We start from the raw sequence: 27,999 nt of genomic DNA, 5'->3' as shown, positions 1-27,999 counted from the left end.
GCATGCCACTTTGACATGGCTCTTCCCAGTTCTAAACCCTTCCTCTTGCCACTGAGACCTCCAGGTCTCACTTAAAAGTCATCTTTTCCGTGAAAACCTTCCAAGTATTCTAGTCCATATTGATTCTTTTTTCCCATCTGAGTTTATGTTGACATTAGTCATTTGGATTCATCGATTGAACAGTTACTTGTTGAGCACTGACAATATGCCACGAACACATTGCAGATATGGTATTTGATCATGTACTTTTATATTTCTTACTTATATGTGTATGCACTTATCGCCAAGAAAACCTTAAGGATTATATAATTTTGTTTTCTGACAGAATTGGCCAGAAAATAAGAATGCAATAAATACCTCTTTAATTGACTAAATTATAATAGGATAAACTAGGATAAAGTTGTTAATGTGTCACTTGTTAACATGTCATCTTATGATCATTAACCATATTAACTGGGTGATGGGTCTTCTTTATAATAAACATTTTTCCTTATGCCTCACCTCATTAAATCTTCCACAGTGACAGATTTTCTTTAAAAATTTTTATTAATAGCTCATTTTCATAGCTCAAAAAAAGGGTATTACAGATGATAATCAGCAGAACAAACAAAACCTCACCTCTTATAAAGTTAGCCAGTGTGTAGACTTTATTACATAGGCACATATTCTTTTTAAGAAAAGTAAACTGGTTTTACATAAAATTAATCACACTAGTACAAGAGGTTACATCAAATGAGGAAGGAAAATAAAGGCCTTGGATCAGCTGAATCACTCATTGGATCTTGGATCAATCCATCCTAACATACTGAAATTCAATGATGGACGTTACAAAAATGGAGGGTGAGGAGAGCTCCTTTATCACACTCCCTGGTTAAAACACTGATTCTGTTTATTTTCTTGCATATGGTAAAGTTTTCTTCAGGTTCTGTTGGCAGGTGGACACAAAGGTCAAATGAATGCTGGCTTAGGGTTGGAGGAGCTCATTATCTTCCCTTCTTTTACCTCATACTTCAAAACCCTTAAACCCTTTGGTCCAACAGGTTGCTGTCAGGATCTGTGCAGCACATCTGCTTTCCCAGATCTGCTTGCATTGGATAGTACCTGGGGTTGCTGGTCCTGAAGCACATGGAGGCAAGCTGAGGGTGGCTAGATGATGTCCATGACTAGCATCGAGGGTTTGATCTGAGGCACAGAGGACTGACCAGGAAGAGGGTGCTAGAATTCCTTGCTCAGTTAAAATCGAGCCATTACATTTCACCCCATTCTAAGAAACTAAAATCATACTAACACATACCATAAAAGAGATGGTATTTTGTAGCTTCTGGATGTTTAAAAAAAATTTTAATCTACGTTTTCATGTTACTAATAAACAGTGGGGATAGAGAGAACTGACCCTTGCTCTCATCTCATCTCATCTCATTTTGCCTTAACTGATTGACAAATAGTCCCAGAATGTTTACGGAGCATTTCTTTCCTCCCTCAATGTCTGCAGTGTTTTGTGTCAAAGGACATAACTATAAATCCTAGATCATCCTAATGTGGCCCCTCAGTACCTTGGAGGGTTAGACCTACTTCTGCTTCAAAGTGATCCCCAAATCCTAACACCCATTTTGGAGCCCTGTCTGGTCTGTTCCTCCTCACACTCACAGCACTATCGTGCTGGGTGACGCCAGTGTAACTTACAGAGCAGTGTTCTAACTGATGGTCACCATCCAATTGATCCTCCAACTACAAAACAGAGGACTGCAGGGTTTTCCGTGTTGTTTGTTGTCTGGGCAGACGGTAAAGGATAGATACATGAAAAGGAAAAAGATGGGCCAGCTGATCTTGGTTCTTGGTTCTTAGGACTATATGAAGAATCCTACTGACATGAAGTATCACTGACAATGGCACCAAAGGATCTTTTATAAAATAATCCATAAAACTGGAGCCGGCAGGGACCATTAGTTCAGCTTTCTCATTTTTTTAGCTGAGGTTACTGAGGCCCAATTGCAAAAATAGCAAGTTACTTCACATGGTGATTGTCTCCAAGACTATGTCCTTCAAAGCTTCATAGAAACCCTGGTTTTCCCTTGATAAAGGGCACTCCCTCCAATGACTTCACATCAACAATGTTCAGTGTCCTTGGCTTTGACTTTACCCCCCTTTAGGGAAGCTGGCTGACAGCACGGAACTTAGACCAGAGTAGACACTGGATAAACATTTGTTGAACTGAAATCATTCTACTATTATCCCTGCTACATAACCTTTTATTTTTCCTAGAGCTCCGTACTTTTAGGGGATGCCCTTTAGTTCAAGTCTTTTGAGGTTTGGTGGCTAGTGCTGTATTTGTCACCTCTCTACACTTTGTCTTTTCATATTGAAATTCTAATTTTTAAGTCTGTTCCTTTATAGCTTTTCATTATACACAGTTATTATTTGCCTCTGTCCAGGCACCAAACACATTACCATGGCTAATTTCTGTCTTTACAGACCTGGGATTGCAAATTGGGAGATCCAAATTTTTTTTCCCCCAATTCTTAAAATGAAAACAAAAGACTAGGCTCTCAAGCAGATTTGCTAAGGCACAATACAAGAAATGTGACAATTCCATAGTCCTTCTTTTAGTTAATACATGGGAAAATATTACTAATACATTTATTTTCTACATCTTGTCCACTTTTAATTCCTTAAATACATAAATACAAGTCACAATATCCAAAGAGGAGTTTCATTTACAAACAGCTCAATTAAGAAATGATGAAGAAATGGTGATTTGCAGGGAATTGGCACTTAAACATTGGTAATGTTTAGCAAACATCTTTAAAACTTGGTAAGAATGCCACGATTAATTTTATATAAAGAGTGGTCATGGTTTGGATGGGACTTGGTATAAGGTGTTAAAGACGATTTGCTTATACTAGGTGATATATTTTTTTTGTGGATATAATCTTTTGGATCAGTTTTGTTCAAATTTTCTGATAAATTGCATTCTTGACCTAAACTCTAGAAATGCTAGAATTAACTACGATCACCATTTGTAGAAGAGCTAAAGTTAACCAGCCCCAAGTGGGAGAACTCTAAAAGTAGGCTAGGTGGCAGTGCTTCTTACTCAAATTAATTTAATATTCCCAAGGCTTTTAAGAAAAAAAATTCAGATCATCCTGTGCTTTCCCACCACTAACCTTATAATGAAACTGAAAGCAGCTGTGAAATCGTGATTTCATTTCACGAGTTTCATCCTCACTCTCTCAAACCTCCATCCTCTCAGGGTGACAAAAGAAGTACCCAGTAACATTGGTCAGTGGTTAATGTTGGGGAAAACAAGGACCTCGCACGCGAAGACTGGCCGTGCTTTCTTCTCCTGCTGGCTATTCAAATGCGCAAGATCTGTCGGGCTTGCAGGAACAAAATTGAGTCGATAATCTTCACTATGGATAGCATCTGTGCTATTGTATTTTGGGCACAAAACTGTTTTTCAATATGAGTAAGGTAAACTGTAGTTTAAATTTAGCTGCACGACAGTTATTATTAGTGGACAGGGGAAGCAGGAATAAAAAGAAATTTAAGTCTTCCAGGAAATAAAGCATGACTGCTTGCTTTAATGTAAGTATCTGATGATAGAGAAGTAAGGGTTAAGTATCTTAGAGTTTCAGGGTCAGTGTTCATTCAGCAAACACTTACTGAATACCTAAAATTTCTTTCTTTTTTTTTTTCTTTTTAAGTAAGCTCTACACCCAGTGTGGGGCTTGAACTCACAATCCCGAGATCAAGAGTTACATGCTTTACCAGCCAGGAGCCCCCTAATAATTTCCTTTTATTTCATTAATGTATGTCTGTCCTATCAGCAAGGATTTAAAGTGGCTGAAACGTATTATACCCCCCAAGCTTTGTCCTAGGTATTGAAAACAAGGAATAAGATACATTCTTTGCCATCATGGATCATATTTCTTGGGGGTATTAATTTCCAGGGAAATAAACTCTTGCTCTCACCCACTGGATTTGAACAGAAATTACTCCCATTTCAAATAAGAAGTATATTACATTAAAAAAAAATTCTCAAGAGTTCTGAGTCCTGCCAATTATGCAGGAATGCTGAGAGTGGGGAAAGAACCAAATAGAAAAAAAAAAAAAAACAAAAAAACAAAACTGTCCAGATAATATTTAGTATAAGTGAAATGCAAAATTTTGATAAGAAATAACTAGTATGTTTACAAGAGTGTCAAAGGGGGTTTAATGCCCCCCCCCCAAATATCTTAACTTCTCGTTTGACCTATCGTAATGAGTACATTTCTTATTCTCTTTCACAATAGTCACAAAGCAAGCCACCAGACTCAAAAGAAAGCGTAGCTCTTAATATCATGTGACATCTAATTTATGTTCTAATAGTAATACTATGTGTTGGTAAAATGAACTTACTTTTAATATTTTCACATTATTGATAACACAGACAAGGATTTTTTGTGACCACACACACACAATCCAGGTCCAGAGAGGCAAACTTAGAATTTACACACCCAAAAGGTAATTTACCTGTGTTTTCTATGTAGCCTATTAACAAAACACTAGGTCTAAAAATATATAGTATTATATTCCCCAAACCCCTAAATGCTACCCATAATTAAGTTTCCCAAAAATAGTAGTGGGAAAGCAAATTTGATGAAATGAAGGTGATAGATATTTAAAAATTAATAATAATTTGCTTGCTGAATGTAGATAGCATGGAAGAATTTTCCTAACCTTTCTTTTAAAAAAAAAAAAAAAGTCCAGGTAAAAGCAGAAAGGCAATGAGAATTAACTAAGGTGGGGGGAAAAGTTCAATAAGCAATACACGTGTGACCCTAGCAGGTGAGGCAGAGATCTTGAGAGGGTACATGAGCGCTAACCTTGGGTAAGGAAGGTGCCAGAACGACCTTCACTCAGCCAGCTCTTCAGCCCATCCTGATGTTTCTATGAGGAATCTCATGTGCCTCTTCGTACAACAGGGGAAGGGCTATGCCTCACTTGACAAAGACCTCCAGGGAACCCTACTGTATTTCAAAGAGCATACAAAACCACTTATCAAAGAAAAAAACACCTAGAGTTAGAGAGTCCTATTACTACTGAGATGAACCTATATGCAGAAGGGATCTTGATAGCCATCCAGCCCAAATCCAATGTCCCTTTCAGAGCATCTGGGATGGATGGTTATTTTAACCTTTGTTTGGGCATTTGCCACAACAGGAAATTTTGCTGCTCGAGTCTATTCCTCTTTAGAACCGCTCTTATTAGAAAATTCTTTCTTATGTTGAAGCAAACATCTGTCATCTATAAAGTTCCTCTTTGTTCCTATTTTTGCCCTTTGAAGTTACACAGTGTAAGTCTAATTCCTCTTTTTTTTTTTTTTATAACTCAACAGAAATTTCAAGGCAGCTATATTATTTTATTCTCTCTTATTCCATTCCCCTGTTCCTTATATCATCAGACCCTTCACAACCCTGGTCACCTGCCTCTGGACACAATTTATTAATGTCTCTCTTAAAAATATGGTACCCAGAATTGAACTCAACCCTCCATCCAGATGTGGACTGACCAATGCAGCATGCAGGGCTCCCTGGGCTTCTGCTACCACAGGCTGAATGCACTGACTTTGTGAATGGTCATGATGCACTCCTGATTCAATGCTGAACTCCTTTTTAGTTTCAGTCTTATGTTCAGGTAGTTAAAAAAAAATGGTAATGATGTCTATATTCTAGTGTCAGTACATAGTTATAATTCAATGAATATTCATTGAATAAATTAATCCTAAATCTGCCAGTTGAGACTGGATATATCGTTTATTTCTCTGTGTCATCTGACAAATCTGACAAGCATGCTTTCAGTCCCCTTACTCTCTTCTTCATAGGAGAAACAGGCAGAAAGAACGTGCCTGTAAATTGTTGAGCAGGTGTCCCACTTGGGATGGCCAATATAGGTCCATGTTATGGTAAGAAAACACCAAGATACAAGTAAGAAGTGGAGATACAGAATGTAAATGGGAACCTAGGAAGGGAAAGAAGACTGAGTGTCCCAGACTCTTGGAATTGGAACTTAATGTTCCCAACATTAGAAAAATATGGCTTTCCCCCATCTCTACCCTAGAGACTTCTGCCTTGTAGATCTGTTACAATACTGTGATTATCAAACTCTGAATTTTGGGGAAAAGCTCATATAAGCTCAGTTTTAAACTAGCTTTTAAAATGATCTTTTCCACTTATATTTCCTGTAAAGTCTGAGTTAAAGAGACATGCAACTGTCTATAGGCTTGAGGTATAAAAAAAGCTCCCAAATATTCCTGACAAATGCCTGAGGTATAATATATATATATATGTATATATTTGTTTCAGGAATCGGAAATGGCCTATATTTTTCAGTGTGAATTTGAGAATTCACTGAGATTGAAAATGTCTCCTGAATTGAATATAATCTTACAATTAATGTCCCTTTTCCCCCAGAATGAAGAAAAATAAGCTCAATTTTGCTTTCCCTTCCATAGCCACCCTTTGCAGAATGTGGGGCTAATCACAGAATAAAAAAGTATCCTATTGTGCCTTTTTTCCATTGTGTATTGTGACTCAGGGTGGTGAACCCTGGGACTAGAGAGATGGAAAGTGTTTTCATCAAAACAATCCAAAACCGGGAGGGAAATGTCTTGAAAACTTCTGTTGCATAGTGTTAACATTGAAAGAATGGAGACACATACCCAAGCCTAGGAGACCCAAAGAGGAAATGTGTTTTGTACCTCTTCTGAACTTTTTCTAGAGGGCGTAACAGAGGGGGATTCTCAAGACTGTGTTTTCTAGAAAATCATGGAAGTGACAGATGGACACCAGAAGGAAATCCTGCCAACACTGATGTGGAAGGTTCTCTTCCTGACTCCAGTAGTCACAACAAGCCACACTCAAGTACTACAAGAGAAACAGAGCAAAGAGAAGGAGGCTTAATTAGACAATAAGCTCCAAAAGTCAGGGGAACCAGCTGCTTCAGGCACATCAGAGGCTCTCCAATGCAATCACCTCAAGGTTTCCTGTTAGATTACAGGTAACTACACACAGGAAGGTCCAATATACTGTTCCCAGCACAGAGTAGCCATGGTAGGTACTGCCTTGAGCTCTGGCTGCTCAGGAAGACATCCTATCATGACGCCTGGGTCAGGCACCCTTGCAAGAGGGCTTCATCACTGGACCCCACACTCCTTGGGATTCTCCATTTCATCTCCTTCAAAGTCCGGCTTCAAACTCTTCTTTTGCTCAATTTCCACCTGTTGAGAGCAGAAGTTTGGAAAGAAATATCAGAAAGAGGAGAAAAACATCCCAATAAGAAATAATCTCAAAGAGAGTACCTCACCAGGTTCTCTGAGATTCCCTGTAATTTTCTCACTGTTTTGGGCTTTAGCCGCATTGGAGCTACTGGCCCTGAGGACGTCATGATTCTCTCTTTGCACATGCTCTTCGCTTGATCTGGAATTCCCTCTTCCTCACAGTCCACCTGGAAAATCTTTATTCTTTGCCTTGCACAGCTGCTCAAAGGTCACCTCTTCTGTGAAACTGTTCTCAACTCATTAGGGAGTTCGGCGCTCCTCCTACGCATATTTCCACGTCCCTGGTACATGTGCCCAGCTCCAGCATTCCACAGGCTCCGCGGGACAGGGGGGCAGGCCCTCCTTTACTACTGTATCCCCATAATGCAGGCAGGCAGCAGGCAAGCACAAAGGTTTACCAAATGAATGGATTCCTTTCCAGCTGGCTGTTTATACTCTCTATTACTTTATTGCTTTACAAAGTCTCCAAACTGGTATGTACGGTAGTGTTTACAGTTCTACCTGTGTTTTCTGTAAAATATTGTAGCTGTAACTGTAAAGGGATTAATAAATTCATCTTGCCTTGAAAGAGACACTGAAACCTTTGACAAGTCAGAAAAGAAATACATTAAGCAAGAGAGTTTCACAATTAAAGCTGTTCCTCTCTTTACCACTTTGGATATTTACGATGAAGGAAAACAAAACCATTGACTAGGGTCATGCTTGATGAAAGTGCTATTTTTTTTTTCCTGGCCACAAGATGGAGTATTTGTTCTTTGTGGTAGTTTAAGATTTCTGATAACACAACTAAGGAAACATTTAAAGAATAAATAACCATAAAAATCTAAGGATATTATTACGAATAAAAAATATTATTAAACCACTTTGCAAAATAGTTCTTCAATAACCCCCACTTTCTATCTTTGACATTTAATCTGCTATTGAATTTCTAACACCTCAAGATAGAATCACTATGTCAGAACACTCCAATTTTGTTTCCTCCTTCCACAGCGCCGATCCTGTTACTATTACAGAAGCTTCCTTGGCTTTTGAATTTTGTCCTGTTATAGCCCTGTGACCAGGTCATATGTGTCCTGACTTTACTCATATCTACTTCATTAACTCTGAGGCTGAAATATATGCTTTGGGTTAGCACTTTCCTGAACTCCCCTCACTTTCCAAGTTCACAATTTCTGTAACATATATTATGAATGAAAATATTATGATATACTCATTCATAATATTCATATTATATAATGTACAATTAATATATATTATGTAATAATCATCCCTTTACCCCATGACTCTTTTGATGTTGTTCATGATGACTGAAAGACATTATACTCTCCTCTTTCATCTACCTCTTTATTTTTTTCCAACCTTTCTCTTCCTCACTAAGAGATTAGTCATTCAAATCAGAGCAGACTCATCCACAGCCATGTGTGGTATACCTCTCTCTAAGGCAGTAAGAGAACACCTTGCATTCATGGCAGGCGCTGCTAAAGGGAACAAGATGGCGGGGGGCGGGAGGAGGGGAGAGGGGAAAGCAAATGATCTTGGACACATTAGCCAGATGCCTCCCGAGGTTACCTTGTAGCTGTAGTGTGCGGAATAATTGACCCACTTCCTGACGTCAGTCTTGTCTTCCACGGAGATGGATCTTACAGTGGCTTTGGAGGCAGAAGTTGTGGGCATGCTGAACTCAACATTCACGTGATTGGCAAATCCGGAAGGCACTTCCTGGTCAGAGCCAAGTTCAAGGTGGCAGAAGAAACAGTGTGGGTGACCAGAAGCTATGAAAGAAAAAGAATCTAGACATTAGGTTCTTCAGAGAGACATGGAAGGAGAGGACCACAGAGCCACCTCAGTTACCAAGAAGGCCTCAAGACTGCCTGCCAGCTCAGCACCAGGCAGTCTTTCAGAGCGTCCAGTGCTGAGCAGAGGATTTACTTCCACAGAAATCACACTGCCTGTCCCTCAGACCCTTTGAGAGAACTATCTGATTGCAGTAGCCTTATATCCTAGCAATAAAACCCACAGCCTGAAAAATGGGTCACTCTGCCTGCTGAGGTCAGGGCAAGATGGGAACCCAGCACCAATGCCAGAAACAGAGGCACAGATCTGTAGACTGGCAGAAAGGAGTAAAAGGGAGCAGCACTTAGCACCGAATAAAACAACAATGACAGCCACATGGAGCAAAGGAATGGGTTCCCTTTGAAAGATGAGTTTTCTCAACAGCATTTCGTGTTTTTTTTTTTTAATAAAGATTTTTATTTATTTATTGAAAGCAAGAATGGTAGAGAGAGAGCATGAGAGGGAAGAAGGTCAGAGGGAGAAGCAGACTCCCTGCTGAGCAGGGAGCCCAATGCGGGACTCGATCCTGGGACTCCAGGATCATGACCTGAGCCGAAGGCAGTCGCTTAACCAACTGAACCCAGGCACCTAGCATTTTGTGTTTTTGCAAAAATGCTTTGGCACGTTTTTGTGGGTGGACGGCATATGTAAATAACGAAGCCCTTATAAACAGCGTAGATGCATGAAGGGTGTGCATGGTGCACTGGGTAGGACACAGACTAACAGGGTACTGCATGTGGCTCCTAGCGCTCCTGCTAAGTGGCGGAGATCCTGCACCCAAGTCCTTTGTTCTCTCCTTGCCTCAAATCCCGATTTGGAAAGTGGGGAAACAGGGAATGGGTAGTAAAGGACAGTGCCAGGCGTAGTCCCTTCCTGCTCTTCAATTCTATACATCTATGGCTAGTTCTACTGTACTTGGATGGAAAACTTAAGGATTTCCATTTGAGGGTTGTTATTAGATGTCTGAGTGAAGAGAGAGATCAATTCTGTGGCTATAACCTCTGAAAGCATGGTTTGCTGAACACTCTGTACTGTCTCAAATGCTGACCACATACCCTCTCCCTGCATCTTCGTAACAATCCCTTGAGGTCATAGTCATTGCATTCTACAGATGAGGCCACAACAAAGGCTTTGGGAGGAAAAGCAAACTAGCCAAGGTCAAAGCTGGAAAGTGGCAGACTGAGGACTGAACCCAAGCACTCTGACTCCGAGGTGTTTTAATCACTCTGAGTCACAGCCTCCCATAGGGTCCCCAACCTCAAGACCAGGTTTGCAGGGTGACATGAGTGGAGAAGTGAGCTGTAGGAACCCCCACACAGCAACTTGCCATGGATAAACAATGTGACGTGGCTTTGACTTCATTATATAATAGCAACGGCCCTTAGTTATCTGAGCTTCCCCAAATAAACAATTCCAATTTTCTTTATTGGCCTGGGCAGGACTTTTTAATCTCAGAGAGTGAGGACATACACACCCGCTCTCCAAGGAAAACATTACGGAGTGAAGTATTTGTTTTGCTCTACTTCACAAATAACATTTTTCAGTGGTTATTTCCAAAGAGTAATATTCTGGGAAACTGAGAAATTTGCACTGGCTTCTAGGAAAGAAATTTTGAATTGGATACACATAATAGTAAAAATTACATGTATCTAAAAATGAATCCATGTGATTTTTTTTAAAACATTACATTTGTAATTACACAGCTATCCCTTACATTTATTACAGGCCAGAGACTATCCTGAACACTTAAAAGCTTATCTAATTTCTTTCTTAATGAGCTAGGTATTAATAACCCTCCTCTGTAAATGAGGACAATTAAGATTTGTTTGAGAGGTTTAAGTAAATTGCCTGAGGTCACACAGCTACTAAATTGCAGCACTAGGAATAAAACTCAGATCTGACACCGAATTATGTCCTAAACTCCTCTCTGTGTATTGCTATAGATTTAGATCACTACAAATTACATAGAGGAGTTTCTTACTTTAATTCGATAGCAACTTGAACAACAGTATTACCTAATTACCCTTATTTGCACATTGTTGGAATAATGAGAAATCATTACTTTGCATAAAGCTGACCTCTCTGCTCACCCCTCCAAAGTGTATTCACAGCAAACTCTATGAATGTGGCATTCTTTCGTGATTCCCAGCATCAACTAATGGATGTGTAGGGCTGGTGGACAGGTAGGAAAGTGCAATTCTGAGAGCTAGTATAATTTATGGTAATGAACTAAGTGAACCTACACGTTTTGTCATCTTCCTTGATGAAGCTGAGAAAATTTAACATTAAAATTCAGATTTCCATTTTTCATAAAAGGCAAACTATATTGAAATTGTTTTCTCTTGGTCTAATATTAGAGAACTGGAGTTCCAGCAAAGAAAGCTACCTATGCAGGACAAAATGTTTTGTTTCCTGGCAGATGATCTGAGCAAGCAGTAGGACTTGTTCTGGTACCTTCTAGGATTAAGAAAAGCTCTAGGGGTCAGGGTGAAAGGGGTCCTTGAATAGCCTGGTGGGAAGGCAGGGGTGGCTGTACATGAACACAGCTGGGCTGGACCTGCCAGTTTAAACCATGTTGGACTCCAGTGGCAGCTTGTTAATCGTTTGGCGGCAGGACTGGGACAAGCCTGCTGTAGCTGCAGCGAGTCCGGGGTGCTGACCAGTGGTCCCATGCTGCCTACGGTCTGACTGCCCTGCCTGCTGGGGGCTAGAGGTACAGGGCCACGGCAGGCAGGAGTAAGCACGCAGAGGTCCTGCTCTCCTTTACTGTAAATGGAGGTGTGAGAATTATGAAAAATCACCTGTAAAAGGCACCTTCCCAAAGCTGTCTGAAGACCAAGATGAGCTCAGAAAAGGGGTGATAACTAATGGAGGGCACACTGGGTGGGGAGAATAGGAGCTGGTCACAGGGAGCACTGGCAATGCTAAGAACCTGCCATCTAACTGCAAGTCAGATCCTGTACATCTCAGGTTTCCGGAAAAGGGTCTTACCAATTTCCGGAACCTATCCAGAAATATACCATTGGCCAGGAGGAGTATAAGAAGCCCTTTTTGGGTGTGTGTGGGGGGTGGGGTGGGGTTGTTACTAAAAATGTATAACCAGGATGCCTGGGTGGCTCAGTCGGTTACATGTCTGCCTTCGGCTACGGTAATGATCCCGGGGTCCTGGGATCGAGTCCCTGCATTGGGCTCCTTGCTCAGCGGGGAGCCTGCTTCTCCCTCTGCCTGCCACTCTCCCTGCTTGTGCTCTTTCTCTCTCTCTCTGACAAATAAATAAAATATTAAAATAATAAAATAAAATAAAATAAAATATAAAATAAAATAAATAATAAAATAAAATAAAATAAAAGTGTAACCATGAACAGCAAAAGCAGTGATGTGGGGGGGGGGGATAGCTTAAGTGAGAAACATTCCCAAAGATCCTTATGCTGTCCTGTATTTCAAAAATCTTTCACAGGGGCTCCTGGGTGGCTCAGGTGGTTGAGCATCTGCCTTCAGCTCGGGTCATGATCCTGGAGTCCTGGGATCGAGCCCCGCATCGGGCTCTCTGCTCTGCGGGAAGCCTGTTTCTCTCTCTCCCACTCCCCCTGCTTGTGTTCCCTCTCTCGCTGTGTATCTCTCTGTCAAATAAACAAATAAATAAAAATCTTAAAAAAAAAATCTTTCACAAATAAAGGTTCCAGTAATCAGGGAATACATTTGCAATACATAAGCTGCATTTCCTTGGCCCTGAGCCTACTGAACACTAACCTGCTGGGAAGCATTAAGGCAAGTGTTTGCTGAAGACCTATATTTTCCCTTGTCTTGCACCCATTTTCCCCTTTCTTTTGGTAACAATCTTTCCCCCCACCCTGCTTTGGGAAATAATCTTCCCCAGCACTGCATGTCATGTCAGTCAAAATGCGCTATCCTCCCCTTGACTCCTGAGCCAGGTGGCACAAGGACAGAAAATGGCTTGTGATGATTTGTCCCAGTGGCTGCAGCCTGAGGAGACATCTCAGTTCTGCTTCCAAGAGCTATCCTTTGTAAGCCTGCATGCTCAACCTTTCCAACCTTTCCTTCAGTTCTCTGAGCTACCCTCCAACAATCTTTTTTTTTTCTTGGTTGTCTTTGCTGTTTATAACCAAAACCCCCTCATACAGTACTGTTAAATATTTGAAAGAACTTTGAAACAAATGAGATAGATGTATACATACTGAGAAAACTGCAAATCTCTCTTCTCTTAGAGAAAATTCTTTCATGTTTGTGTCTATCTGGTGTTCTCTACTAAGAGGCAGCTTGGTTATTGAGAAAAGACCCCTGGATGTGGCTTTGTGACTTCAGACAAGTCATGTTGCTCCCGGTCCTTAATTTTCTCATCTATAGAAGGAAGAGGTTTGACTGAGTTATCCCCAAGGCCCCTTCTACCTTGAAGGCTCAGTAATTCCATAATGAAGTGATCTGAATCCATGCTTAACAAACTGAAGGGCCAAACATTCCAATAAACATAAGCCTGAGGCCTTGTCTTTTCGGATGTCAAGTCTCCAGCAGGTTCAACAGTAACTTGCCCCCTTCCACCTCACTTCTCTTCTCAAGGGCTTCTGTGCCAAAGGAGAGTTCAGGGCTTTTCCTTTCCTCCATCAGTTCAGACGGGTTCCGTGGCTGAGGTAGAAATCACAGTGCTATCACCAGGCGAATACAGTGCCAATTTCAGGAGAAATGAATAAGCAAGCACAGAGAGGAAGACTTTGTTTTTAAAAATCCTGTCAGTTTAGAAACCGGGGTGGGGATGGGGGTGTCTGGCAAATCCAGCCTCAAACACAGAGGTCCAATTGTCTCTTCATTTTGCACCACTACACCCAGTGTCTGGCACAGAATGCCCCGGTGTGTGTGTGCACTGCTTCAACGGCTTGGGGAGGTGACCAGATCGTACTGCCTCTTGCAGTCACATCATGTCCCATGCTGGGTGGGATGACAAAGCCACTCCACACTCAGCACAGGAAATGAAGACTCTAAACATACTATCAGGGTTTAATAGTGAGAATGGAAGAGGAGTATTTGCATAAGAGAAGGAAATCTCCGTCAAGGGTCCTTCCAAACCTTACCCTTTCTGCTTGGCTAGGATATCCACTTTCGTTAACAAATGGGCGAAGTTTATAATAAACAAGAAGAGAAGTGGTTTCAAGGATCATAGGATCATGGGCTTACTGCCTGTCATTGGGGTCACTCAAACTTACTCTAAGAAATAAGGCTATTACAGCTGGTTGGATTACTCTCTAGTTTTGTCATTTCATTAAATTCACTGGACCCCTGAGGAAAGTCATTGCCTTCTGTGCTCACTCAAGCACAAAAGCATCCCTGATAGTTGTGAGCAACCGAGCTAGGGCTGGTAAGCTTGCTTTCTTTGTTTAAATCAAACATACCTTCCTTTACTTTTTGTCTGATAGAATTTCAGCCCTTTTGGACTTTCTGGTCCTGACTGGATCTTCAGTCTGATCTGATCAGACGCCCTTTTTCCTCTTCCCTCTCCTCAAATCCCAACTCTGAGTTGGAGATGTTATGACCGACAGGTCTCGCACAGGGGGACTAGAATCATTAGACTGACTCCTCACCTGTACTGTATATATGACTGGCCATAAACTCGCCCCTTTACCTACTCAAGGCAGTGAGAAAGATATCTCTTCAGAACCCAGAGGCTTTCTAGGATCTAGAAATACACAGCTTCCGGCGCCACAGGTAATACTTACATGAGTCAGAAAAAGAATACAAATTCATAAATTGCTATGCAAATCTGCTTAGCAGCTCAGCTGAGAAGAATAACGCAGTTTTCTAGAAGTAGGATAATAAGGGAGTGAGAAAACGGAGTGAACTAGGTCATTCGTGTTTGTTACTTACTTTTTGCTCAAGTATTTTTGCTTCTCTGGTCCCACCTCTCCGTTAACCTTATTTCTGTCACACAACAAAACCCAGCCCTTCATAGGGGAACAGAATGCGGAACTCGGACCCCAGCTCTCGTGTGACCATGTGGCAATTTGCACAGAAGAGAAACCACTACCTACCTGAATTTTTGTCAGGCAGTCGGTTTATCCTCCACACAATGGAGTTGAAGGCATGTTCATACTTGGCAGTTCCCAGAGTGACTCTCATGACAGGCTCAGAGCCAGACATACTAGCTGAGCCAAAACTCGCCCCCCGGTTCACTTTGGCTTTTAAAGACTTTTCCCCCAGGACGCTTTCCCTGCGGAAGTTTTTCACCCACTCACTGGGCACAGGGTAACGAACCATCACATTCTCACAGGGAACCTGAGTGAGTGGGTCTCGGTTAGAGGAGAAGCCGGCTGACATCCTAAGCCAGCTCTGCACCTCCACCTCTGCCCCGCTGATGCTTGCTGCTGTCCTGAGTGTGAAAGGCAAGGTCTTCTCCGCAAATACTGTCCTGAACCGCATGAGCTCAAACCGGCAGGCATCCAAAGGGTTGAACAGAATAACCCGTGAGTTGTTGAATACATCCTCATCCACACACCCATGAAAACGGCACTGATGAAGCTTGATCCACTTTGTGGTGGTGGTGGGCATGATGTCTTGCCGGGAAACTATTTCATTCCCTTTGATGAGGACATCGTTGAGGCCCAGGCGGCACTCTGCCAGCCCAGAGAGGAAACTCAGAATGTGGATCCGTGTCAAGACATGGTGCTGGAGAATCTGGTTGTCTCCTTTGCTCACAATGCCAGAGAATTCATCCTTGACATCCACAGTAATCTCCTCTTCAAGGTAGTTCAAGCCAACTGTGCTCAAGTCCATTGACAACACTGGCAGATTCATGAGCCGGTCCTGAACAGCGCGGATGAAACTCAGGAAGTCATCATAATTGGTGGTGCCCAGCTTAATCACTTGTTCCCTCTCTGCTATGTGGGCCACAGCGGGTTTGGGCTGGTATTTCTTCTTCTCCTTGTAGGTGACACGGTCTATTCGCAAGCTGTGGATCCTGCCATTGTCGTCATAGTTTTGGAGCCGGGGTTCCGAAATTTCATGGCAGATCTCCAGCTTGAACTCACGGAATGGTTTTTCTAGACCCTGCTCATAATACAGCTGCAGGTAACCACTGTCTGTCAGTTTGATGTAGATGGGTCCCCAGTGCCTAGATGACATGATGTTTTTCTTCTCAGGGATCCTTAGCATCATTGGCCACCCATCCCTGGGCTGGGACAGTGCTGAACCAGGTGGGTGGTCATCTAGTTCAACCCAGGCTATAGGGTCATCATCTGGTAGTGTCACACTGCCTAAACGATCAGGATCATCAATCTGGAGTTGTTTGAGTTTTTCAACAGCATCAGAGTGGGACTGGTTTTTGCTTGAGTCATCAAAACTGATGGCATCCTGATAGATGACAATGAGAGAATCTCTTTGGCTCTTGCCTGTGGCACTGGAAATGGAACTGTTTTGGGAGCGCCTCTCCTGCTCCTCAAAGAAAGCAATGAAAGGGTTGATAGGAGAGGGTTGGACATCCTGCAGAGTCTCATTCAGGAAAGGATTGGTTGCCCTCCAAGGTGGAGCCTCGGTTATGGAAGGTGGGTGGCTTAAGGATGAGATGTCCAGCTTCTGAACTTTGGAAAAGTTCATCAGAGTGCTCTTGGGACGTTCCCTCTTCTTAAATGACCCAGCTGAGTGATGAGGCACATTTGGGATCACAGATGCAACAGGTGGTGGGTTTGGCTTCAGGGGAGAGGTGACTGGTGGCAAAGGGCAGCTGACCTCATTGTCATCAAAAGTGACCCAGCTGGGGAAACGAGCAGAGGTCAGTGGAGTGGCAGGATGTCCATTCATGGCTGGACTACTGGCCTGCCAGCTGATAGCCTCCATCTCTACCTCTTCATCTTCCTGGACTGAGGAAGAACTGTCTAAAAGAAAAAGGAGAACATATGAGGGCTGCTACTCAGGGCCTCTTAGAAGTTTGGGAAACTGAGGTATGGGAATGAAGGATGACTAGAATTTTATCTGGAAATTCCAAAGCAGCTCATTACCTGTGTCAAGCGCTAGTCTAGGCACAGATCTTATAATTTTGTAATAAGCACAGCACAGGGGCCACACATCAAATGCAGTAAGAATACAAATGGGTCTATCAATATAGGAGCACCGATAGGACCAAGGTCCCTTGTAGTTTAACTCTTATAAATTCTCCCTTTGATAGAAGTTTCTAGAATAGATGTTGTCCTTACTATGCTCTAAGGTATACATTAATTTTTAGACATTGAAAACCACCTCCTACATAAGATGATATAAAGCTGATCTCATCTCATTGAGCAAAACAAATTATCTGTTCTAAGTGATTGCAAATAATGTAATTGGAGGGATTTTCACCCAAATGTGATCAATAAATATTAAAAACAAATTATCAACACCCTTAAGATGAAATAAGTTCATACAAGTGAACAAGAAGACTATAAAAACTCCAACAGAAATATAGACAAGGGACATACACAGATAGCTCAGGAGAGAGAAACTAAAAATGTCTAATAAGCATGTGAAAAAATGTCCAATCTCACTAGTAATAAAAAAAATGTAAATTAAAAACAATCAGTGAACATTTTTAAAGTTTTTAGTCTTCAGTGAGGGTAAGGGTACCATGATATGAACAGTAAACAGACCTTTAATGGAACTGTAAGTTGCTATAAACTCTCTATAAGTCATTTGGCAATTTGTATTAAGGGTTTTACAAATGTGCATAAACAATAACTTAGTAATTTTGCCCTAGGGAAATAAATCCAAATTGTGAACCAAGTTTTGGGTAAATGTTAAGAAACCAGGGTATACAATAGAATAAGATCTAGCCATTAAAACATTTACAAGTACGTAGTAACATGAGAAAACACTCCTAATATAATCTCTTCTTTTTTCTCTAAAATACTTTTCCATCCACTTCCACTTGGGGCTTATTTATCTTATGGGGGAAAAGGGGGGTTATTATAAATAAAAACTCCACCTTAGCAGGGCCTTCAAGGGAGGGGATACAGGACTTGAGTTTCCATGTGGGAAAGAGCCAAACTTTTCAGGTAGCATAAAGACCCTGTGTATCTGCTGGGACTGTGGAAAGGGAGGGAGAAATTGAAGCCTTTAGCAAGGAGTGGATTGTGTGAAGGAATGGCACAGAAAACAAGTCTGTGTCTGGCATATAGTAGATACTCGGTAAAAGGTTTGTTAATTGAGTAAGTGAGAAAAGAGACTTTGCATGGGGGCAGCTCTATTTTCTCTGTCCCTGGAGGAATGTGTATGGGGATCTCTGCTACCATTCCACCCACTGTTTCTGCTGCCAGTAATCTGGCATCAAAGAGAAATCGATGCTCAGTGGTTGAGTCAAGTAGTTGAGTTTTCTGACCACCTCACTAAACCTTCACGAATATCTAACCAAACGAAATTAGCAATGCCACACGTAATTGCAGGTGAAATTACGTGTGGATGGGATGGCTCGCTTGTTATTCATCTTTCCGAATGTATTTATTCAAACAAAGAGTAATTCCCTCTACTGAAAACGTCACTTTGAAAATGTAGGTTAAGTATGTGAGCGTGCATACACACATATCCACACTCATCCCAGAAATATAATGGGTAAAAAAGTGTTTTCTGTAGGCACAGCAACTACAAAAGGATTTCAAAGCATTTTTAAAATTAAAAATGAGACTTTCCTTCAAATTAATCATTAATCCACTTTTGCAGATGTGTGATTTATTTTCTGGAAAATGAAGGGAAAAGGGTCAGTAAACAACCCAGGTTTTTAGGATTTATATTTTATTACCATCATTTCTACTACTACTACTATTATGATTGTACCAAAGGCTAAAGGGAACAATGTGGCCCTGAGTAAAATATAATCACTTCCTTGGAACAGTAACTGGTCCTCCCTAGACAACTGGAAAAGGAGTGCATCTCAAAACTCATCAATTCTTTATGAAGCCACTCTAAGGCGCTTTTGTAACAGTACTGTTCCCACCCAAACAGCTTGGTACTGACCCAGCCCCTGTACCAGGGATATCCTTTTTGCCTTGGGGCTCATCACCACTCCCTAGTTTGAATAAGCCAAAGTCCTTTTCCTGTGGAGGGTGCTTTTCTGCCAAAGCTGTTTATTCTTGCGGCCAAAGGATTCCCTTCTGTTGGGAATCTTGTCCCCAAAATAGCATTTCTCATTTTCCTCTATGAAGCCAAAAAAGAAAGGAGGGGGGGAAAAAGGCCTTTGTCTCCAGTGAACATAATTTTTTTTTACAATAAATTCCTTTTTAAGTGAAGTTATTTAAAATCACACCAAGTCCTAGACAGTTTTGAAGCATTAGACTTCGAATACAATTTAAATGAAGTTTCTTTAAATCTGCAGGGAAAATTTTTAATTAAATTAATTTCTAGAGATTCTATATTCTCTTTGACAGCCATTAAAAAGAATCAAAAGACTTTGTTACAGAATATTCTCTCTGTTGGCAGTTTCATCTCCCATGATTACAATCCATTTTAAAAATCCATCATTTGGGGCAGTAGTGGGGCATACGTCAAATTTCTGGAAATGAGATTTTCTTTCTACAAAATCATTTATAAAGAAAAAATGTCTTAATAAAGATACTTTTACAGATGAAAAGCAAAAGTGGTCTCTAGTTCACATGAAAATAAAGCAGTTCTTGGGGTGAACCCAAGGACTGACAAATACAACTTTAAAAAATAATCCCTTATTAACACTGACTTCCTTATTTGTAAGCTCTTAATTTTCCAGCATTTATCATTGAATGAAAGACATCTTCAGTTGTTTTTGCAAAGATTAGGTCATATATTTTCTGAGCCTCTTTTTTTTAAATTAATTTTTTTGATGTAGTGTTCCATGATTATTTGTGTGTAACACCCAGTGCTCCATTCAATACGTGCCCTCCTGTATTAATACCCATCACTGGGCTAACCCATCCCCTCACCCCCCTCCCCTCTAGAACCCTCAGTTTGTTTCTGAGTCCATAGTTCTGAGCCTCTTTTTATTAAAACTTCCTTATTATATTATTCGAGACTTTCATATGTAAAAAAACCAACTTATCTGTATGTAAAAATTTCTGGAAGAAAATATTTGTATCATACATGACAAAAACTTGGTATCCTTTTTGTAATATGACAGTGTATTCTTAATAAAAATGATACACCTGGGGCACCTGGGTGCCTCAGTCAGTTAAGCATCTGCCTTGGGCTCAGGTCATGATCCCAAAGTCCTGGGATGGAGCCCCAAGGTGGGCTCTCTGCTCAGCGGGGAGTCTACTTCTCCCTCTGCCTCTGTCCTACCCCTGCACTCATGTTTTGCTCTCTCTCAAATTAAAAAAAAAAAAAAATTCTTAAAAAAAAGATACACCCTCACCAAAAAATTAAATAAAATAAAATAGGGTAAGAACAGATAATTTGCTAATGAAGAAATATAAATGTCTAATAACTATTTGGGAAAGAAGTTTAACCTTATAAAACAATAAATACAATTATCTCTGTGTCAAAGAGACAAAAATTTAGTATGACTAATAATCATTATTTGTGACACAAGGAAATTTACACTCTGATGGAAGTGTTCAAAAAATCTTTCTGAGGGGCAATTTGAAAATTTGTATAAAAGTCTCAAAAAATGTGATCCAAAAACTCCAATTCACAGGAGTGTAATCTAAGAAAAGAACAAGACAGGCATGCAAAGAATAGTGGTATGTTTACCACAGTAACGTTTGTATCATAGAAAAATTGGAAACAACCTAAATGCCCAATAATGGGAGACTGGTCATATTAAGTATTCATAGCCCGAAAACAGAATCCCATGCAGCTATCAAGACAATGCTACTGATGCATGTTTATTTACGTGGAAGCTGATCATGATATATATTGTTGAGTGAATAGTAACGGGTACCTACGAACTGGAGTCAGCTTGCCTTGGTTTCAATTCTGTACCTGCAGCTTGTTAGCTAGGTGACTTTGGGCAAGTTGTTTCATTTCTCTGCAACTCAGTTTTCCCTGAGAAAATATTAAATCCTACCTGGCGGGGTTGTTGGGTAAATACAGATGCTAGAATTGTGCCTGGCAAGTAATAAATGTTCAGTAGGCGTCAGCTGTTATTACTACTACTACTAGAATGGTACATTTTCATGATATAAAGCATACATGTATTAAAAAGCTTTGGAATATAATAGTTCATAATATTTTGATGTGAAAACAGATGTCTCCTATGAGGTAAGAGGAGTTTTAAAAATATTAAATCTGTATTAAAAATACTGTTTGCTTACAAAAATAAAGAAATAACAGAAGGTCAAAACACATCTTTAGCACTCCTGCTAATTAACCTCAGAGAAAGAAAACAGTGTAGCTGTAATCCATGTTGATAAAGCAGTAGTTCGATCTTTCCCATGACACTTATGACTGATGTGGCTGATACTGGAAACACTGAAGGTGGGGAGCGGGGAAGCCGGCAAATTTCTCCAGTAAGAAATAGGCAAAAACTAATTATCTTCAGAACAAAATTAACTATCATCCAGAATTCCATTTTATTGACTTAGTAAAATAAAACCAAAGCCAAAAATCCAGCATAATTTTAATTACTATCTCTTCCACTTGCTACCTCCAAATTACTTTTATTATGAGTTGGGCTGCTGCCAAACAAAAGCCATGTATAAAAATCAGGTTCTCATTCGACACTACAGGGAGAACTGCTAGTACCTAAGAGCTTCCTAATGTCTTTACTGGTGCAAACAAAAAAAGAAATGGTGGGTAGAACTCATACAGAATTCAGCAAAGTGGCAGGATATAAAATCAATGCACAGAAATCAGTTGCAATTCTGTACACTAACAATGAGACGGAAGAAAGAGAAATTAAGGAGTTGATCCCATTTACAATTGTACCCAAAACCATAAGATACCTAGAAATAAACCTAACCAAAGAGGCAAAGGATCTGTACTCAGAACACTATAGAACATTCATGAAAGAAATTGAGGAAGACATAAAGAAATGGAAAAACGTTCCATGCTCATGGATTGGAAGAACAAATAGTGTTAAAATGTCTATGCTACCTAGAACAGTCTATACATTCAAGGCAATCCCTATCAAAATACCATCAACTTTTTTCACAGAGCTGGAACAAACAATTCTAAAATTTGCTCGGAACCAGAAAGACCCTGAATAGCCAAAGGAATGTTGAAAAAGAAAACCAAAGTTGGTGGCATCACAATCCTGGATTTCAAGCTCTATTACAAAGCTGTCATCATCAAGACAGTAGGGTACTGGCACAAAAACAGACACATAGATCAATGGAACAGAATAGAGAGCCCAGAAATGGACCCTCACCTCTATGGTCAACTAATCTTCGACAAAGCAGGAAAGAATGTCCAATGGAAAAAAGACAGTTTCTTCAACAAATGGTGCTGGGAAAATTGGACAGCCACATGCAAAAGAATGAAACTGGACCATTTCCTTACACCACACACAAAAATAGACTCAAAATGGATGAAGGCTACATGTGAGAAAGGAATCCATCAAAATCCCTGAGGAGAACACAGTCAGCAACCTCTCTGACCTCAGCAACAGCAACTTCTTGTTAGACACGTCTCCAAAGGCAAGGGAAACAAAGGCAAAAATCAACTATTGGGACTTCATCAAGTAAAAAGCTTCTGCACAGCAAAGGAAACAGTCAACAAAACCAAAAGACAACTGACAGAATGGGAGAAGATATTTGCAAATGATATATCATATAAAGGGCTAGTATCCAAAATCTATAAAGAACTTATCAAACTCAACACCCAAAGAACAAATGATCCAATCAAGAAATGGGCAGAAGGCATGAACAGACATTTTTCCAAAGAAGACATCCAAATGGCCAACAGACACATGAAAAAGTGCTCAACATCGCTCGGCATCAGGGAAATCCAAATCAAAACCTCAATGAGATACCACCTCACACCAGTCAGAACGGCTAAAATTAGCAAGTCAGGAAACGACAGATGTTGGCGTGGATGTGGAGAAAGGGGAACCTTCTTACACTGTTGGTGGGCATGCAAGCTGGTGCAGCCACTCTGAAAAACAGTATGGAGGTTCCTCAAAAAATAGAAAATAGAGCTACCCTATTACCCAACAATTGCACTACTAGGTATTTACCCCAAAGATACAAACATAGTGATCCGAACGGGCACCTGCACCCCAATGTTCATAGCAGCAATGTCCACAATAGCCAAATTATGGAAAGAACCCAGATGTCCATCGACAGATGAATGGATAAAGAAGATGTGAAATATATATACACACACACACACACACACACACACAAAATCAAAAAAAAAAAAAAAGAAATCTTGCCATTTGCAATGGTGTGGCTGGAACTAAAGGGTATTATGCTAAGCGAAGTAAGTCAATCAGAGAAAGACAATTATCATGTGGTAATGGAATAAATAATTCCACATATGATCTCACTCATATGTGGAATTTAAGAAACAAAACAGAGGATCATAGGGTAAGGAGGAAAAAATAAAACAAGACGAAACCAGAGAGGGAGACAAACCATAAGAGACTCTTAATCACTGGAAACAAACTGAGGGTTACTGGAGGGGAGGGAAGCGGGGGGGACGGGGTAACTGGGTGATGGACATTAAGGAGGGCACGTGATGCAATGAGCACTGGGTGTTATATCAGATTGATGAATCACTGACTTCTACCTTTGAAACCTCTACCTCTGTATTACACTGTAAGTTAATTAATTGAATTTAAATTAAAAAAGTGAAAAGAAAAAAAAAAGAAATGGAGGATCCTTTCAATGTTAGACCACAATCTATTTTAAGTTCCCCAAAGATTAAATTAAATGATTACAATGGTAGTCAAAGTCACTAATCTGAAGAAGAAGTCAGAACTATGGGGGAAGATTAAGTTTCTATATTTTGAATACAGCAGATACTCTGTCATCTTCTTTCCCCATTTGTTAACCTAATGTGTGCATTCAATGACAAATGCAAAAAACTTACTGAGAGCTATTCACTGGAAGTTATTTTCAGTGGCAAGAACACATATTCTGAGATTATTGCAGTTTTCTCAAGATGAGACCACAGTCACTGTTACACAAGAGCATATACTGAAAACCTCAGATGCACAGCAGGCCCTTACATATTTGTGGATTGATCTGTAGAGTGAAAAGAGGAACATGGAATTTTCGGGCTTGAAGAGATTTTAGAAATAATGAAACTTGACCCCTTCATTTTGCTGAGAAGACCAAGGCTCAGGAAGTTTAAGTGGACTGCCCAAGGTGACATTTAAAAAGTCTGACTTTTGGGCGCCTGGGTGGCTCAGCTGGTTAAGCGACTGCCTTCGGCTCAGGTCATGATCCTGGGATAGAGCCCCACATCAGACCCCCTGCTCTGTGGGGAGCCTGCTTCTCCCTCTCCCTCTGCCTGCAGCTCCCCCTGCTTGTGATCTCTCTCTCTCTTTGTCAAATAAATAAAATCTTAAAAAAAAAAAGTCCTACTTTTAATGTTCACTAACTCTGATATTTTCTTAATGCTTGTTTGTTAAAAGCTAAAATCCCATTGCCTTTGAGATTGGCAAGAGTTACCTTGACCCACACCTTTTCAGGAGCATTGTTCAGTAGGGGAAAAGAAATTAAAACAAGGATTTACATCCATTTATACAAAGAAGCCTTTGGGCGTAAGGTCAGGTGATGTCATCCCCTGATGTGTGAATGTGTAAGGGTGAGAGAAGAGTCATTAGTCTGAACTTTACCAAGGGAGCTTCTAACTGGGATAAAAAAACAAAACAAAACTGAGACCTGCTTAGTCATCACAATACACTGATAAAGAGAGCCAGAGGGTTTGAGTCTATTCATCTCTCCTTAGCATTCTCCAGGAGATAGGATGGATGCACTGACGCTGGTCAGAGATATCCTCAAAGTAAAGAAGCCGATTCATAGAACTACCACTTAACTATTTGAGCAAATCCCTAGCAGGAGCATTTGACACTACATTTCAGTTTCTATTTGCTAAGAGGACCTAGGAAGCAGTATTGAGTTTCCCTGCCAACTCCCTCCCTGTTTATCAAGATGAGCTAACCCAACACGTTTTATCTCCTTTTTGCTGAGAAAAGCAAGCATCAGACTTTAAGTTTGATGAATGTCTCGGGAACTTGTGTGTTCCTGATGAATCTGTTCCCTCTGGTTCTAAACCTTTGCTTCTGTTTTGCCCCTGCTCACTTTGCCAGTACTCAGTCTTTGGATCCCAGCTTTTGGCTTCTTCCTCTAAGAATTAAACCTCCACTCAACTGGCTTACTGGTTCCCTGGCTTACTATGCCTTTCCGATATCACCTCTTCATGTTGTCTTAGATGAAGACACTATTCTTCAACTCCCACCAGGGCAGAGATCTTATTGTAACACCTTGCTGTTGTCTGAGGGAACCAAGTCCAGTTCCCCAGCAGAGGTCACAGGCAGGGAGCAGGGACAGATTCCAATATCTATAACAAACTGAAAAATCAACATTCCATTTTATAAATTAATCTCTTAACGTTTTATACATTAGGGTGTATCAAAGACTTAACTAGTAATAAGGCCTGCTGAGAACCTTACCTGTGTTTTATTTGTTATTGCCATAGCAAAAAGCTCCTGTATTTCCCTCTCATCCTCGACCATTTGAGCACACCAAAGAAGGTTCAACAAAAAGGGCTTTCTAGGGTGTAAGCCTTTTTGGATGGGCAATGAAGCTCTGCTTAATGGACCATAACATTCTTCTCTGATGTCCTAAATAGACATTTTCCCAAGACAAATGGCCAACAGAGGGGCGCCTGGGTGGCTCAGTTGGTTAAGCATCTGACTTTGGCTCAGGTCATGACCTCGGAGTCCTGGGATCGAGCCCTGCCTGGGGCAGCCCACTCAGCAGGGAATCTGCTTGAGATTCTCCCTCTCCCTCTGCCCCTCCCTCCACTTGTGCTCTCTCTCTCAAATAAATAAAATCTTTTAAAAAATGGCCAACAGACATATGAAAAGATATTCAACATCACTAATCAACAGGAAAATGCAACTAAAAACCACAATGAGATATCTATCACCTTACACCAGTCAGAATGGCTAAAATAAAAAAGACAAGTAATAAGTGTTGACAAGGATGTGGAGAAAAAGCAACCTTTTGTGCACCGCTGGTGGGAATGTGAAGTGGGACAGCCAATGTGGGAAACAGTAAGGAGGTTCCTCAAAAAATTAAAAATAGAACTACCATATGATCCATTAATTTCACTACTAGGTATTTACCAAAAGAAAATGAAAACACTAATTTGAAAAGATACATACACCGCTGTGTTTATTGTAGCATTATTTACAATAGCTGAATATGGAAGCAACCTAAGGGGTCTATAGATAGATGAAGGGATCAGGAAGATGTGACACACACACACCACACACACCACACACACATACCACATACACACACACACACACACACACACCACACACACATACCACATACACACACACCACACACACACCACATACACACACACACCACACACACCCCCCCACACACACACCACACACACACACCACACACACACACCACCACACACATATGCATAATGGAATATTATGCAGCCATAAAAAAAGATGAAGTCATGTCATTTGCAATAACATGGATGGACCTAGAGGGTATTATTGTAAGTGAAGTAAGTAGGTTGAGAAAGACAAATACCATATGATTTCACTCATATGTGGAATTAAAAAACATGAAGAAACAAAAGCAGAATGAGACCTATAAATACAGGGAACAAACTGATAGTTGCTAGAGGGAAAGGGGTGGGGGGAGGGGCAAAATGAATGAAGGGGAGTGAGAGACACAGGCTTCCAGTTATGGAATGAATATGTCACAAGAATAAAAAACACAGCATAGGGAATACATAGTCAATGGTATTGTAGTAGCATTGTATGGGGACAGATGGTAGCTACACTCGCAGTGTGCATAGCATAAGGCATGAGGAAGCTGAATCACTATGTTCTGCACCTGAAACTAATGTAACATTGTGTGTCGACTATACTCAAATAGAAATTAAAAAAAACAACAACTCATCTCTGGCGTGATGAGAAGTGGAAAGGTTCTTTTGGTTCAGGAGCTTAAAAGAGAAGGAGAAGCATCCAGAAGTTACTGCAAGGGAGAATGTATGGAAGGGGCAAGGGGCAAAGAGGGTCTCCATTCTGACTCTGAGTTGAGCAGAGTTTTTATACCCAGGAAGTGCCAGAGGTGGGGACCAGGACAAGGAGCGTCTGCAGGGGCACTGGGACAATGTCCATGCCCTTCCTGTGATCAGGACAGGTGACCCATCAGGCCCGCCTGTCCCTCTGCCACAGTGGACGTCTCACCCATGTGTGCCCCCATAACCTTACTCACTATTCTTCTGGCTACGACATGAGGAAACAGCCCAGCAACAACCCGTCTGAGCCTTAGTAACAGGAACTGCTACTTCTCCAAGGCTGACTCTGTAAATTCAGCAGGGGGCTTGTGATAAGGGCAAAGAAATAGAGCTGGGGGCTCTCACAAAGTATTCCATAGGCTTGGGTACATGTCTGTTGGGGATAAGGAGAAGAGCGGGCATTCGGACTGAGTCTGTATCAAGCCTGTCTTCTATGTGAGAACTGCTAGGCTATAATATAGCTTCCAGGAGAAATTCAAAAGGTCTGTTGGTGGCAGGGGTACCATCAGCTGGTCTAAGATCACCCATACAAAGGCTAAGGACAATTTCCACTAGCTGAAAAGATCTCTATAAATGATTCCCTTTCACCTATATTGCCCAAAGCTCATTACTTTATTCTATATGGACTTTCCAGCAATGACAATAACAAAATAACCAACAGCTCCTGTATGAAATAAGCCACT

General features: G+C 40.8%; 1 protein-coding gene across 6 annotated transcripts in view; it reads right to left on the bottom strand.

Annotated features, from left to right (window-relative positions):
• Window positions 1-4,129: 4,129 nt before the first annotated feature.
• The window catches only part of STON2 (stonin 2), a 139,868-nt gene continuing 115,998 nt past the window's right edge, over window positions 4,130-27,999 (bottom strand). For all 6 annotated transcript variants that reach the window (XM_027568963.2, XM_027568965.2, XM_027568967.2 and 3 more), the window contains 3 exons: window positions 15,190-17,028; window positions 8,888-9,090; window positions 4,130-7,258 (listed from right to left, as the gene is read on the bottom strand). In XM_027568963.2, coding sequence (XP_027424764.1) covers window positions 7,175-7,258; window positions 8,888-9,090; window positions 15,190-17,028 — 2,126 coding nt within the window. In that variant the 3' untranslated portion in view covers window positions 4,130-7,174. The remainder of the gene's footprint in view (window positions 7,259-8,887; window positions 9,091-15,189; window positions 17,029-27,999) is intronic.

The sequence above is a fragment of the Zalophus californianus genome, chromosome 6 (genome assembly GCF_009762305.2).
Source record: "Zalophus californianus isolate mZalCal1 chromosome 6, mZalCal1.pri.v2, whole genome shotgun sequence".
Taxonomy (NCBI): Eukaryota; Metazoa; Chordata; class Mammalia; order Carnivora; family Otariidae; genus Zalophus; species Zalophus californianus.
This window is presented reverse-complemented; position numbering and strand designations above follow the sequence as displayed.